At 35.4% G+C, this 17,322-nt stretch overlaps 1 protein-coding gene across 1 annotated transcript in view; it reads right to left on the minus strand.

Annotated features, from left to right (window-relative positions):
* Positions 1–17,322, minus strand: part of LOC136038636 (phospholipase D1-like) — a gene marked incomplete in the record, with an annotated part of 372,020 nt that overhangs the window by 169,776 nt on the left and 184,922 nt on the right. Inside the window, 1 exon segment of the mRNA XM_065721881.1 lies at positions 9,014–9,249. Coding sequence (XP_065577953.1) covers positions 9,014–9,249 — 236 coding nt within the window.

Genomic DNA, 17,322 nt, shown 5'->3' on the forward strand with positions numbered 1-17,322 from the left:
AGCATTCGTATGGCAGTATATTTGATCTAGACTATGAAGACGCAGTGTGGCAATACTGAAATTATTTCTGATCAGAGCTGGAAAGACTGGTTAAAAAATGGTGAATAAAAAAGGTCAAGTTACTTTTCACAGACCCCATTTATTGCAGTTGCTTGCGCTTGCAGTTGATGCAGGGTTGGAATTTGAAACAGGAGTTGCTTATCACTGTGTCGAAAAAGACCTCATTTATTGGAGTTGTTTGCGCTTGCAGTTGATGCACGATTGAAACTTGAAACGGGAGTAGAGCAGGGTTGCACTTTATTCCCATTTATATTGATTTTCCTGATGAATGTTATCCTGTGATGTATTATTTCTTAAGTTTACTTATCACTGTGTCGAAAAAGACCTCATTTATTGGAGTTGTTTGCGCTTGCAGTTGATGCACGATTGAAACTTGAAACGGGAGTAGAGCAGGGTTGCACTTTATTCCCATTTATATTGATTTTCCTGATGAATGTTATCCTGTGATGTATTATTTCTTAAGTTTACTTATCACTGTGTCGAAAAAGACCTCATTTATTGGAGTTGTTTGCACTTGCAGTTGATGCGCGATTGAAATTTGAAGCAGGAGTTGAGCAGGGTTGCACTTTATTCCCATTTCAGGGTTCGGACAGGTTGGTTCGTTTGAAATTATAGGCTCTGTCCTATTTATATAGGATTTCCCGAGCCCAAATATAGGCCAAATATAGGATTCGGAAGTCTTCGGGATCAGATCGGTGGTAAATGGCGTGGGATGCCTGGTCACGTAAATTCGTCATTTCCCGAGTTTCTGCTTTTTTTCTTTCTTTTTTTTAATCAGATACACATACTGTGCCAACGATTGACTGATACAGGTAAAATACCTGGAATCACTCTTGCTGCTTCTTGGGCATCAATTTCGATATGAGGTCAGTTTTTTCTTTGCAAGAGACTGCTCCATTCTCGCAGATTCCACCATCTGCTCTCTTTCACTTGTTCTGGACTTCACAGCACCTTCGAGCAAAGAAACAGCTACGGCAATGTCAAAGGAGCTGTTGGACCTGGCAGCCTTCTTCATTCTATCGGTCACTTCTTGAAGTAGAGTATCTGCTACTGTTCTCTTTTCTATGATGCTCTAAGTTTTTCTTTTCCCTTTCCAGGTCTTCTATTTCTTTCTTTTTGTCGTGGACCTCCTGCAACTTCCACTTGTTGTCCTCTTCAAAAGCTCCTTTGTCCTTCTTGGATAGCTCTTCTTTTTTCTTTTCATGCAGATATTATAGATAACGAGACCGTGCAGAACGTGCAAGATTCAACAGTTCTTTTGTAATAACAAACCGTTCTGGTTTTCCTCCATAAAGTCTCAACGTGCCATATACCATGAGTCTCGCATCCAGAACACGTTCAGACATTAATGCCTGGTCTTCACCGATAATCCTACCAGAACAGGAGAACCCATGCTCAACATCTGTGCTGCCAGGCGATAACGTCAGCATTGCTTTGATAAGCTTGGTAAGTTCCGGGTACTTGCTGTCCCCGCGTTCATTCACCAGTCCAAAGTAATGGCTCCAAAAATGATCGATCCGAGTAATGTCCTCACAGGGTCCATTTTCTGTTTGCAAAAGCAGCCACTCAGCCTGGGTGACGTCTGAGCTTGCTCCAATCGAAATCTCGCGTGGCACAGCCGCTATGTCTGCAATGCTTCTTGAATCCTTCATGTTGATCGGACTCAAAAAGCGTAAAGCCTCTAGAAAACCATCTTTTCCAGATGACATTTGTTCAAAATATGACGAATGCCCGCAATAAAATCTTTTCGCACATTGACATAGAAAATGGCCTTGTCTTTCAGTGTTGCTTTCTCACGGAAAGATCGTTCCACATTTTCTGAAACTATGGGCTTTTCTGAAAATTTTTCAGCAAGGTTCAACATTTCTGGTGAGAAATTTTCAATCTCGGTCACGAAATCTGGAGTACAGACCCATCCGCAAAGCGTCACAACTAGTCTTTTGATCTCTGAGTTCAGAACATGAATGAGAGGCTCTTCTTTCTGGAACAGTTGGGTGAAACTTATGAACAGTTCTGCTGAGGCTAGAACAAACTCGAGTTGGGCCTTCATCGTCGCAATTCTGATATGAGCCAAAATCTTCAGAAATTTGGGAGTGGACAGAAGTTTCTTCAGTTTTTTCTCTATCAGCATGAAGTTCAGGAAGTACTCTAAGATTGCCGGCAACTGCTGCATGATTTTAGCAAGGGCACGTCCGATCGTCAGCCAGCGGCTTAGGACATGCTATATGAAAGGATTCTCTGGCACTTTTACTTTCTTTTGGCACTTTCAATAGTCTTCACAACGTGAAGGCCAGTCGTCAAAAAAATGAATGAACAAGAATAACAAAGTCAGAACTTTCTTCACCGAACACCTGAAGATCTTTCAAGAAAGTGTTATGGATTATATGGATGTTTCAAGTGCCAATATTCAACATTCCCTTTCCTGTCACTTTCTTTTTTGTCATTGAAATTGTCCCAAACGCTTTTGTTAACGTTTGGTACATCACTTCCAAGCGTGATCAGTTTTTCAAGTGGCAGCTGATTCTGCGCAATGGCTGACATAATCTTCCTACACAGATCATCACTTGTTGCATGGCCCATAAAACTTGTGAATAAAAGTCTGCTCTGGATTTCGTTTCCATATGAGAACCAATATCGAACACGTATCTGTGACTCTTTCATACCAGCGCTGTTGGTTATCTTGTCATATTCTAGTACATGATATTACTGAATGTCCTTCACAAGCATTTGCTTACAGTAAGGATGCAGTGCATCGGTGATCAGATACATGAGTTTCTTTGCACATAGGGGCATTTTGTTGGAGATATTACCGGGGAACATTGCATGGAAGGTTGCGACAATATGGTCTGAAGAGTTAGCAGACATGGAACTCTGTACCATCTGATGTGCCCATATTAACTCAGCTTTATAAGCGGCATCACGCTCACAAAACATATTTGCACCAACTAACGGTTTATCCTTGGTTGTTTCATCAACTCGAGATTTTCCATTCAGGTGAAGCTATAGTGGATGTAGTTAAGCAGCAACTGCGGATTTGTGTTCTGCAGATTGCACATGTTGGTTTACCCCTGAGCAACCCCAGCTGTGCAACCAAAATTTTTCAAGCAGAGTTTACAAAAGAACGAGTACTGAACGTTCCCAGTCTTACGCCATTCGCAAATCTTTTTACTGCTGCAATCCGTCTTAGCAAGCCATGAACTATTAAACTTGGTAGGCCCCAAACTTAATTACCAAGCATCACCTACAAAATAGCATCCCAATATTAAAAGACCATAAAAAGAAAAAATATGGATATGTCCGAAACTGGGCCGTATTCGCATCAGCCTTTAAAATAGCGTTCAGGCAGGAAACGCATAAGTTGCAAGAACTCGAGTCTCATTAAGCATACCTGATCTTTGCTCATTTTGGACAGGCCCAAAATGACAAAAAACAAACATAGGCTAGTAAGTCAACACAACAGCATAGCCCAGGCAGAAGCAGATTACTAAGCCCATTACAAAACATTAGTTAAGTTCAAACAGCGCAACAGTTGTAATTAATTATCGATCTACACCAAAAGACTGCACAGTCTACAACAGAGTCAAAAGCAAAAAGAAAAGCACATCTTGTCTTACTTAAAGAGAAGTGAAAATTGCAAATCATGAGCAATGTTCTTAGTGCTCTTCAGCCGAAAATATAGGAATAATAGGATTTTAGCCAAAATATAGGCATTTTATAGGAATGCATTAGAATATAGGAATTTATTGGAATTTATAGGCGAGTCCGAACGCTGCCATTTATATTGATTTTCCTGATGAATGTTATCCAGTGATGTATTATTTCTGGAGTTTACTTATCATTATGTCGAAAAAGACCTCATTTATTGGAGTTGTTTGCGCTTGCAGTTGATGCACGATTGAAACTTGAAACGGGAGGTTGAGCAGGGTTGCACTATATTCCCATTTATATTGATTTTCCTGATGAATGTTATCCTGTGATGTATTATTTTTTAAGTTTACTTATCACTGTGTCGAAAAAGACCTCATTTATTGAAGTTTTTTGCAATTGCAGTTGATGCACGATTGAAACTTGAAACGGGGGTTGAGCAGGGTTGCACTTTATTCCCATTTATATTGATTTTCCTGATGAATGTTATCCTGTGATGTATTATTTTTGGAGTTTACTTATCACTGTGTCGAAAAAAACCTCATTTATTGGAGTTGTTTGCGCTTGCAGTTGATGCACGATTGAAACTTGAAACAGGAGTTGAGCAGGGTTGCACTTTATTCCCATTTATATTGATTTTCTTGATGAATGTTATCCTGTGATGTATTATTTCTTAAGTTTACTTATCACTGTGTTGAAAAAGACCTCATTTATTGGAGTTTTTTGCAATTGCAGTTGATGCACGATTGAAACTTGAAACGGGAGTTGAGCAGGGTTGCACTTTATTCCCTTTTATATTGATTTTCCTGATGAATGTTATCCTGTGATGTATTATTTCTTAAGTTTACTTATCACCGTGTCGAAAAAGACCTCATTTATTGCAGTCTTTTGAAATTGCAGTTGATGCAGGATTGAAACTTGAAACGGAAGTTGAGCAGGGTTGCACTTTATTTCCATTTATATTGATTTTCATGATGAATGTTATCCTGTTATGTATTGTCTCTGGAGTTTACTTATCACTGTGTCGAAAAAGATCTCATTTGTTGGAGTTTTTTGCAATTGCAGTTGATGCAAGATTGAAACTTGAAACGGGAGTTGAGCAGGGTTGCACTTTATTCCCATTTATATTGATTTTCCTGATGAATGTTATCCTGTGATGTATTATTTCTGGGGTTTACTTATCACTGTGACGAAAAAGACCTCACTTATTGGAGTTGTTTGAGCTTGCAGTAGATGCAAGATTGAAACTTGAAACAGGAGTTGAGCAGGGTTGCACTTTATTCCCCTTTATATTGATTTTCCTGATGAATGTTATCCTGTGATGCATTACTTCTTAAGTTTACTTATCACTGTGTCGAAAAAGACCTCATTTATTGGAGTTTTTGCAATTGCAGTTGATGCACGATTGAAACTTGAAACGGGAGTTGAGCAGGGTTGGACTTTATTCCCATTTATATTGATTTTCCTGATGAATGTTATCCTGTGATGTATTATTTCTTAAGTTTACTTATCACTGTGTCGAAAAAGACCTCATTTATTGGAGTTTTTTGCAATTGCAGTTGATGCACGATTGAAACTTGAAACGGGAGTTGAGCAGGGTTGCACTTTATTCCCATTTATATTGATTTTCATGATGAATGTTATCCTGTGATGTATTATTTCTGGAGTTTACTTATCTCTGTGTCGAAAAAGGTCTCATTTATTGGAGTTTTTTGCAATTGCAGTTGATGCACGATTGAAACTTGAAACGGGAGTTGAGCAGGGTTGCACTTTATTCCCATTTATATTGATTTTCCTGATGAATATTATCCTGTAATGTATTATTTCTGGGGTTTACTTATCACTGTGTCGAAAAAGACCTCACTTATTGGAGTTGTTTGAGCTTGCAGTAGATGCAAGATTGAAACTTGAAACAGGAGTTGAGCAGGGTTGCACTTTATTCCCATTTATATTGATTTTCCTGATGAATGTTATCCTGTGATGTATTACTTCTTAAGTTTACTTATCACTGTGTCGAAAAAGACCTCATTTATTGGAGTTTTTGCAATTGCAGTTGATGCACGATTGAAACTTGAAACGGGAGTTGAGCAGGGTTGCACTTTATTCCCATTTATATTGATTTTCCTGATGAATGTTATCCTGTGATGTATTATTTCTTAAGTTTACTTATCACTGTGTCGAAAAAGACCTCATTTATTGGAGTTTTTTGCAATTGCAGTTGATGCACGATTGAAACTTGAAACGGGAGTTGAGCAGGGTTGCACTTTATTCCCATTTATATTGATTTTCATGATGAATGTTATCCTGTGATGTATTATTTCTGGAGTTTACTTATCACTGTGTCGAAAAAGACCTCATTTATTGGTGTTTTTTGCAATTGCAGTTGATGCACGATTGAAACTTGAAACGGGAGTTGAGCAGGGTTGCACTTTATTCCCATTTATATTAATTTTCCTGATGATTGTTATCCTGTGATGTATTATTTCTGGAGTTTACTTATCACTGTGTCGAAAAATACCTCATTTATTGGAGTTGTTTGCGGTTGCAGTTGATGCACGATTGAAACTTGAAATGGGAGTTGAGCAGGGTTGCACTTTATTCCCATTTATATTGATTTTCCTGATGAATGTTATCCTGTGATGTATTATTTCTTAAGTTTACTTATCACTGTGTCGAAAAAGACCTCATTTATTGGAGTTTTTTGCAATTCCAGTTGATGCACGATTGAAACTTGAAACGGGAGTTGAGCAGGGTTGCACTTTATTCCCTTTTATATTGATTTTCCTGATGAATGTTATCCTGTGATGTATTATTTCTTAAGTTTATTTATTACCGTGTCGAAAAAGACCTCATTTATTGGAGTTTTTTGCAATCCAGTTGATGCACGATTGAAACTTGAAACGGGAGTTGAGCAGGGTTGCACTTTATTCCCATTTATATTGATTTTCCTGATGAATGTTATCCTGTGATGTATTATTTCTGGAGTTTACTTATCACTGTGTCGAAAAAGGCCTCATTTATTGGAGTTGTTTGCGCTTGCAGTTGATGCACGATTGAAACTTGAAACAGGAATTGAGCAGGGTTGCACTTTATTCCCATTTATATTGATTTTCATGATGAATGTTATCCTGTGATGTATCATTTCTGGAGTTTACTTATCACTGTGTCAAAAAAGACCTCATTTATTGGAATTGTTTGCGATTGCAGTTGATGCACGATTGAAACTTGAAGCGGCAGTTGAGCAGGGTTGCACTTTATTCCCATTTATATTGATTTTCATGATGAATGTTATCCTGTAGGACACAATAAAGGGTGTGGGAGAAGCTTGTATTCAGCGAAAGGGTAAAACTTTAAAAAAATTAGATTCTGCAAATGATTTGAGTGTCCCAGGTAAAGGAGCAGAATTACTGAATGGGTTCTTTGGTGGTTCTGAGAGACCGTGGCTTGAAAATACGTTTACAAGTTGCTTTTAAGAATTGCTTTTTTTAACAAGTTGCTTTTAAGAATACTTTATGGCTTAAAATGCAAATAAATGGGGATGAATAAATGACGCAACATTCAATGAAAAGTCAAGTGTACTATACGTCATTTCAGAGAGTCAGGTAACAAAACCAATTAATTATGACATTATATCCTTTGTCTCACAAGAAGATGTGAGACATGTGTTATTTCGTATAGTACACGAAAATGCAGTTTTTTTGTCATATATTGCAGTATGTTTTAAATATAATGATTTGTTAATTACAAAAGGCATGAGATATTGCAACTTCCTTGACAAGATCCCATAAACAGCTTGACTTGCATTGATTTATTGACAAAATAAAAAACAATACATACATAGTTGAAATTGGTCACCCTTTTAATCACTACATTTCCAAATGAAAGTATCTTATTTATTTCAAAATGTTGTTTATTTGAAAACCTATGTTCTGTTTTCGAAATATTTAATTATAGATGGTTCATTCGCAAATAACTAGACAATTGAGCTAAAGTGGTCTCTATAATAGCAGACAAACCATCTACCATATATAACATAGCTCTCTATGTTGTTTCAGTTCCCCGCTAGTGGGGACGGAAGAAAGAGGACACGTCACTACTATCCATGGAAAAGCGTGATTTTCCTTTTTATTCAAGTTGGATGGCTGTAGCTTTCCTTTGAGGGATTTTCAACGATGGCGATTTGATTGGTGCAGTTTTCATTTCGATCCGACATTATTTTCAAGGGTTTTCAGGCTATTTTATGGCACCCACTAATTTTGGTACAATAGACGTCAATATTGATCGACTGGATAGCTTCACTTACTTAGGTGGCATTATTAGTTGTATGCAGTGGAATACAGTTGAATGCAGTGGTCTTTGCAGTTATGAAAGCAGCACAGAATGCAGTTGAAAGTTTGAATGCAGCTGAAAGTTGAGTGCAGTGGTGTTTTGGCACAAGATATATTTGTTTCGTACTTGGGAAATGTCCAACACCACAACAATTATAGCTGTCAATTATGGTTCTGATACATGGAAGCTTGGAATAATTGACGAAAATATACTTGATTCTTTTCCAGAGGAATTGACTGAGCATACTTCACCTGCTCGTTTGAACCACTCTACGTTATATCAAACTAGAAGCCGTGCGACAAATGCGTTTCAATGCTACTTTCTAGGTCTACGATGGAAGGAAGGCTAAAACAGTTAAGTGATTTTTTACGGATGAAGGATTCTCCAAAAATTTCCCTTTTTATCCATTCTGCTGAGGCCATCGGAGAGCAGGACACACTCTTGACAGAGGTGGTTTTAGGGAATGACATTAGGGGCACTTACATCGGGCGGAGAAATTTTAGAGGCGCAAAATTTCAAGCAAATAATGCAACGGCAATAATCATTTTGTATTTTTGAAATTTTATTAATGAAGTAAAGGACACTGTTAATAAATGAAGATAATTAATAGACATAAATGAATTGGTAAAATAAGTAAATAATTTAAATAAAAAATTAGAAATAAAAAATAAATGAGCAATAAACTGATAAATTGAAAATAATATTTTTAATACATGAAACTTTTGTTAAAATTTCGTCTGCAAATTTTGTTGAAGACAGGAGGTTTGGGTGGGGGAGAGATAACCAAGATTTTAAATCGAGCGTATAAGAGGCCAGAGCCGCCACTGACCCTTGAATAAGATGGAGAGAGATTATACATAGAAACTTGCAGGAAGTAAGTATTTCCGGAAGCAGAGAATAAAGCTGTGAATAGTGTAGTGGACCATAATTCCCACCCCACTTTGAGCTAGAAGCAATATAAGCTATAAATATTACTTACCGCTTTTCTCTTCAGAATACAATCCAGCCGCCATCGATGACCTTCAACAATTGGTCGTTTTAAATATATTTCAGGACTCAGCCACCAATCAGCGATGAATATTTCTTCCTGGGCAGTTTCCATTGCATCAGCTACAGCAGCCATATATGGGGCCCCATCTACAAACCATTGTGCACGAGAGGATGGCCTCAAAGGGGCAAAAGAGCCAAATCGATTGGGGTGAGTAAAGTCATGAGCTGAAAAAAATATGGTAGTATCAGCAAAAAATCAAGATTGCTGAAATCGATTCAGACACGCTGAATGGTAAAATAATGAAGAGACATTCTGTCCAAGGTCTAGTAAAGCATGAATGCACCATCATATTTAGTTAACACACACTTAAAACTGCTATCAGTTCTGATTCGTTGAGAGGTGAAGCAACTTTTTTTAATCGATGTATACCATTTTATGTAAAATATAAGAAAACAACTTTATCATACTCTCTTAAAAATGACTACTTCAGAGTAAATGGCAGAGTGAAAACGCCTAAAATAACCTGCACACGCCTGAATAATGTACAGGCCTACCTCTTGACCGCAGTCATTCAAAGGTTCCTCTCATTCAAAGTCAAAGTGTTCCTCTTAGTGCTTTTCTTTCAAAATCAAAATAAACAATATTTCAGTTAAAATACAATTCAAATTGCTATTAGTTCTGATTTGTTGAGTGGTGAAGTATATTTGACTGATGCATAGCCTTTTATTCAAAATATAAAAAAGCAAAATTACAGTCTCTTAAAAATGACAACTTAGGAATCACAATACCGCCTTTATTTAAAATTAAATAAAAAAAAACAAGTTTTTTCAACTGAAAGTAAGGAGCGACATTAAAACTTAAAACGAACAGAAATTACTTCGTATATCAAAGGGGCTGCTTCCTCATCAACGCCCCGCTCTTTACGCTAAAGTTTGACTCTTTCTCTCATTTCTTCTTTTTAAACAGTGATTTTTAGGGGGTGTTCCCCCCTATTTTCTAAAAAAACGCAAATTTTATCAGGCTCGTAACTTTTGATGGGTAAGACTTTAAATTGATGAAGCTTATATATTTAAAATCAGCATTAAAATGTGATTCTTTTGATGCAGCTATTGGTATCAAAACTCCATTTTTGGACTATTGGTTACTATTGAGCCGGGTCGCTCCTTACTACAGTTCGTTACCACGAACTGTTTGATACACATGTGACCATGAGTACAATTACGAGCAGACTCCTGCAGAATGTACATGCCAACATCTTGGCTACAGGAATTCAAACAGGAAATGTTCCTCTTAGTTTTATTTTACTTGTTTTGTGATTGAGAGTGGCGTCGCTGAGGGGGGGGGGAGGGGAAGAGGAAGTTTTTGCCTCTCACCCCTTCCCCCCAATAATTTGGAAAAAACTATAATTTATAGTATAAGTAGTATAAGTAAATTTATAAGTAGCTTTAAAACTGTGGTTTAAAAGCTAAAGTATTTTCAGTAATTGCAACTATTTATTATACGGCCTTTGTGATTCAGGGGTCATTCTTAAAGATTTGGGATAAAACTCAAGCTTTAGTGTAAAGAACGATGTATTGAAGAGGGGGCGAACCCCCCTCATATATGTAATAAAAATACACAAATATAGAAGTTCGTTACGTAAGTTAATTCGTAAGGTACGTATGCTTATTACTAGCAAAAACGTTCCTACAAAAAATACAAAAAAAATCTAGTTGTATTTTTAAGTAACCAAAAACTGGAGGGAAACTAGCCCTCCTCCCCCACCATTTTTTATCAAAATCACCCGATCAAAACTATGAGAAAGCAACTTAGCAAAAAAAAAGTAATTGACAAATTTTGTATTAATTATTCTTGTGGGGTGAGCCAAAATCAAAACATGTATTAATTAAAAAACGTTCAGAAATAAAAAAAAACATTTTTTTAACTGCAAGTAAGGAGCAACATTAAAACTTGAAACGAACAGAAATTATTCCGTATATGAAAGGGGTTGTCCCCTCCGCAACGCCTTGCTCTTTATGCTAAAGTTTTTTTATCGTTATAAAAAATGGAGGTGTGAGAAAGATTCAAACTTTAGCGTAAAGAGTGAGGCGTCGAGGAGGGGACAACCCCTTTCATATACAGAATAATTTCTGTTCGTTTTAAGTTTTGATGTCGCTCCTTACTTATAGCAAACCAAACTTTTTTTTTTTTTTTTTTTTTTTTTTTTTTTTTTTTTTTTTTTTTTTTTTTTTTTTTTTAATGGTAAAATAAGGATCATTTTCCAGGTTTCAATGTCATTTTCACTTGATTTGGGAAAATTGGCTCCAACTTTGCCCCCTCAGGATTTTGATGAAATTACGCCACTGCTGAAAAATAAGAAAAACAACCAATCACTTGCCAAAGTTTAGGAAAAATTGGTAGGTACTCTCGGGGATCTATTGCCGAAAAAAAATTTATAGAAAAGAAATTATTTCAAGACTCTATATACTAAATATTCATTAAAACTCATATATAGAGCTAATCTTCAAGTCAACCAAGAAAAAGAACCAATATGAATACATCTAAATTTATCTTTATTAATTCTACGCCCAGAGTTATGAGTTAGAGGGTAGTCATTTTACATGGGTTCGGCTGCGGGAAAGACAATTTTAAGCCCTTGGGCTAACCAAAATACATACATTTTAAGGTCAAACCTGTAGCCACCTCAAACGTTATGGCTTTGATCTTAAACAATTTCATGGTTGCAAGACCTACGCTTTTTGCCTATCCAAAATCCCAATTCCTTCCTATGTTCCATCCAAAATTCCCTTTCTAATATGAACTAAACTAAAGGATTAAGAAGAACAATAATATGTCCATAAAACCAAATCCTAACCTCTTAGAAAGTCTCTTCACCTTTTCGTTATTAGGGACATGAATTACACAAGCAAAGATCTTATAATTACCAGCTTAGATACAGTTTCAGTTGCCTAATCGTGTCATTTAGCTCTTTCCAAAAAGAAATCTAAGTGTTCTAAAGAGAAGAGTAGAAGCACTCTTGATTCGGTAAGTTTTCTGCCGAACATCAATTTTTATCTGATATACTATTTCCTATTCAGCAGAGATGGGAAAGAATATTTTCCTGAATTCTGGTATTTCTAAAAAGGACGAAAAAATCTAATTGGAGGACAATGGAGTGTTATTTACTTCTACAGATGTAAAAGTACAGTTACATGTAAACGTAAATCTGAATTAAAAAAAACCTAACGCAGACGGTATAAAAGAAAATACTTTTGGAAAAAAAATGTTAAAAAATTTAACATAAAATTGATGATCCTGAAGAATAATGTTTTAAAATAACGTTTAAAGAAACGTTGAGGTTTTTTTTGGCAACAGATCTTTTTTTTCGACACCCGAGGCACCAAGAGCGCGTCCGAAGGGAGGTGGGTAAGGACAAAAAAATTAACAAATCCGTTATATTTTACCAAGTATTGTAAACCTTAGCACTATGTGCATATTTTAGTCTTCAAATAAGAGGGGGATTGGGAAGGTCCGGTTATCTAAGCTCTACATTTCTATTCAGCCACTCGTTTGAGCGCCAAAGTCGACAATATAACGATATTCAATCCAGGATATATTGTTATTGGATAATCAACTAGCCTAGACTTGCTGAAAAGGTCTTTGATTGGAATCAATAACTATGAAAAAAAAAATGCTTCTCAGGTTCCTTTTTTACCTCATTTTGTGAATTGTTTTTGCTTTGTTTTTTGTCTTTCTCTTGTCAAGTATTATGGAAAAGATAGCTTAGTGTTATATTCTAGTATTATTAATTAAAATAACACTGGTGAAAAAAGAGACAGTCTTCAACTCAATACATATGAAGGTGCAGTTCCCTAAAACAGCCTCTTTCCAAACAATAATAATAATAGTAAAGAAACACAGACCCAACTTTGAACTAAAGCCAACCCAGAGGCAAGGTGGAACAGGACTTGGCAAAACACGAAGAGATGAAATTCTTAAATTCTTTACCTCTTCTAGATGAGGTAAAAAAAAAATCCAAATAAATGTTTCTTTATATACGGGCTCTCGAACTTGAAAGTTCTATTCAAATAGGCCAGTTGTCAATAAGCATGGAATCTTTACATTGACATACTCCCAACCTATTGGGGTGCTAATTACTTAGACCTGAAGCACCTTTCACAATACGCACTTAACGGGTCTTTCCAGTTCAATAATTTTTGTCTCTCTTGTTAATTCTATCCCAATTTGTATGTCACTTTTTGTCCTTGTCTTGTTCCAGTGTTTTTTTTTTTTTTTTTTTTTTTGTATATTTTATAAAAGTGTTTTATTCTTGTTCTCTGTGGTCTATTACAAGCAAAGCTTCTTGGGCCTAGTAACCGCTTTACTTTTGTAATAGTTTTTCTTTTAGTATTAATAAATTGATTGATTGATTGACTGATTGAACTTATATACTAACTAAGTGGTTATATTTCATTACGCTAAGTAAGTATAGTCCTTCACAAGTGAACAAGTCATTCCGCTATAGGATAACGTAAAAATCAATAAAGCCATCATAATCGTCAAAAATCATCAAAATCATCATATACCAAGTATTTAGAAATTAAAAGTGTGGAATAGCGATGGAGATTGAAGCTCTGACCAAGTGTGAAAGAATTTCTATGGAAAATTAATTAGTTCATTTTCCAAATTTAAACCTGCAACTATATTGACCTTTTCATAAGCTTACGTAAAGTAAAATTTTATATAAAAATTACATAAAAAAAACAAGTTTTTTTAACGGAAAGTAAGGGGCGACATTAAAACTTAAGCCGAACAGGAATTACTCCGTACATGAAAGGGGCTTTTCCTCCTCAGTGCCGCGCTCTTTACGCTAAAGTTTGACTCTTTCTCTTGACTCTACTTTTCAAAACAATAAAAAACTTGTTTTAACAAAAAATATTTTTGTAGATGAGAGCTTGAAACTTCTACTGTAGGGTTCTCTGATACGCTAAATCTGATGGTGTGATCTTCGTTAAGATTCTATTACTTTTAAGAAGTGTTTTTCCCTATTTTCTAAAATAAAGTAAATTTTCTCAGGCTTGTAACTTTTGATGAGTAAGTCTAAACTTAATGAAACTTATATATTTAAAATCAGCATTAAAATGCAATTATTTTGATGTAACTATTGTTATAAAAATTCCATTTTCAGAGTTTCGGTTACTATTGAGCCGTGTCACTCCCTACTATAGTTCGTTATCACGAACTGTATGATAATGGACTACATTTTAGTAGCAAAATACTGGTACACATCTAATATTCTTGGTTTTAATTAGCTTAAAGGTTTATGATTTATTTGTCTTCTTTCTTCAGAATAATTTCAAGTCCTTGCGTTCAACAGATTCATATCTTTTATGAATTGTAAACACACTGTATAGTTTACTTATAGTACTTTCACTGTAGGCCGCAGAACCTTTCACACTAGCCTAACTTAAAGACTTAACATTATGGGATAAATTTTTCCTGTTCCATAGGCAGTGCTAAGTAAACGTATCAAACAGTTCGTAGTAATGAACTGTAGTAAGAAGTGACCCGGCTCAATAGTAACCAAAACTCTAAAAAATGGAATTTTTATAACAATAGTTACATCAAAACAATCGTATTTCAATGCTGATTTTAAATATATAAGTTTCATCAAAAGTTACGAGCCAGAAAATTTACTTTATTTCGGAAAACAGGGTGAAACACCCCTTCAAAGTCATAGAATCTTAAAGTCATTAGAATCACACCATCAGATTTAGCTTATCAGATAACCCTACAGTAAAAGTTTCAACCTTCTATCAACAAAAATGGGGATTTTGGTATTTTTTGCCACAACACAGATGGGCTGTTCCCTCCTCAACGCCCCGCTCTTTACGCTAAAGTTTTTTACTGTTTTAAAAAGTAGAGTTGAGAGAAATGGTCAAACTTTACCGTAAAGAGCGGGGCGTTGAGGAGGGAACAGTCCCTTTCAAATACGGAATAATTTCTGTTCGTTTTAAGTTTTAATGTCGCTCCTTATTTTCAGTTAAAAAAAACTCGCTTTTTTATTTAATTTCTATTAAAGAGCCCTACATAGTCGAGTTGTACTTTTTTTCTTCTTGCACTCTTTAATCTGGAGACTACGACAATATGAAAGTGATACTCGTTCAAAAATATGAAGAATGATCAATTTGAACCTCTATGCTATCCCAATCTACTGGGCAATTCATCTTTATACAGCTCATCCAAGCAATATCTAGTTTATTTACGATGGTTTTACGAAGTTTCGATTATAGATTGGTGACATTTAAATTTACTCGGCGTGACTCACTGAAGGTTGATCAAAATTGAATACCCACAGGGAGCGTCAGCGGTGACCTACCAAGCAAAAATAGAGCAAAATCAAATCGTAAGCTAATTCCTAATTTTTGTAGCGCTTCAATTTTTCTTCATTTCTTGTACCCAAGTTACAAAAAAATAAAATAAAAACCGAATCAGAAAATTGTTTATATGCATTTTCATTATGTATTTTTGTATTAGAACAAAATTTCGCAGGGGGGGTCAAATCCTGACTCCCTCATCATTAATTTAAAAATTTTAATTTTGTAACTTCAACTGATAATCAATAGCCTTTACTACAGAAGGTTTTTTTTTTTTAATAACAAGAGCACACCCTTTCGATTCAACCCTTTTGATAAAAAAGAAATTATCATCCCATCTTCCCGAGCATAAGAGAACTAGAGAAAAATTCACAAAACATAGAAGAAGAAAAGTAAATCCACAGAATAAGATCATTACTATAGCTGTAAAGCCTCTCTTCAACCACTTATTGCAAGGGACTTGAGCAACACAAGCGATCTTAAGTTGTCGTTCCTAGAGATATTGTCGTTTCTTTTATCATGTCATTCATGTATTTTTGAAGTGGATTGAACAAGAGACCAAAATACGTACTTCCCTGATCAGTAAATGACTCTATTCTCGCTTCTTTTTCCCTTTTTGTCATATTTCTGATTAATGAAGAAAGCGCACCTTTTATGGCATTTGAAAGCCTAGAACCAGTACGATGAATTGGTTATTGAAAACAATGCGAATTTTTACTCAACTTTGACATCCTCCCCTACCCCTCCATAATTTGTGCTGTCAAGAATTCCAACTATTAGTCATTTATTTTGTACTACGTTTATTTTTTCAGAAATAACTGTTTTTTTGTGAATTGTCTAATATTTTCTTTTCAGGTATAACAAACTCCAAGGAGTCACACATCGAAGAGTAGTTATTTACGCTATTTCTGTTATTTACCAATTTATTACCCATTATTTACCCATTTAGTTATTTACCCATTAGAACTAGGGTACACAAAATGGAGAGGTTCAGCGAAAAACACAGAAATGATGAATTCACACGGCGACATCTCTGTACTACATATACATGGAATGTATGATTATGGAATAGGAAAGTTAAGACAGGTCATCATTATGTTTCTAATTAGTAAAGAAACTGCTCCTTTTTATGATGTTATAAGTCCCAAAACCAATATGGTGATAAGTCCCAAAACAAATATTGAATATATGAAAATTTTAACTCAATCTTGATATAATTTCCATTAGCAAAAGCTTGTTTCGAAAAAGATAAGTTAAAAATTGATTATAATAGCATTAACACAAAATTGCAGGCAGTGAAACAGCAAGTTTTTACACATCAAAACCCTTTTAAAATATCAAAAATTCAAAGCCAGTGAAATAAATTTATTCTGATGATATCCTGCAAAAAATTGCTCTTCGCAGATGTGGTTTTCTTTATCAAGGGGAAAGAGTGCTTCTTGATTCAGTAGTTTTCTACCTCAAAATCCGTTTTGTCTATTACATTTTATTTGTTTTATTCTCTCTCCTGGCAGTACAAAGAAAAAATAATCCTTGTTATGTGTCGGTAATTAGAAGAAATGTTCAATTGATGGAAAAGGAATTTTTCGTTACGTGACTTTTTTGTCGGCCTGTGAATGTTTCTATTCTAACTATAATTTAAAGCTTTTCTTATCATATCTTTGTGGTTTCCACCACTACCCCTATATTCAGTTGCTTGTTGTTGCACTGGCAGCTGTTGCACCAACTGTTGCGATCGCTGTTGCTATCAATGGCAGCTGTTGCACCAACAATCTTACCCAATAGATGTTTAGTTTAGAATAGGTGCGATTTTAATACAGCGTTGTTTCTCTTAGTTAAATATAAAGAAATTTAAAGATATCAGGTCATTTTAACAAAAAAACTGTAACCTAAACAAAAACTGCTGATACTGAAAGGTGGCAAACGTAAGTCCTAGTTCTT

The sequence above is a fragment of the Artemia franciscana genome, chromosome 18, assembly GCF_032884065.1.
Source record: "Artemia franciscana chromosome 18, ASM3288406v1, whole genome shotgun sequence".
Lineage (NCBI taxonomy): Eukaryota > Metazoa > Arthropoda > Branchiopoda > Anostraca > Artemiidae > Artemia > Artemia franciscana.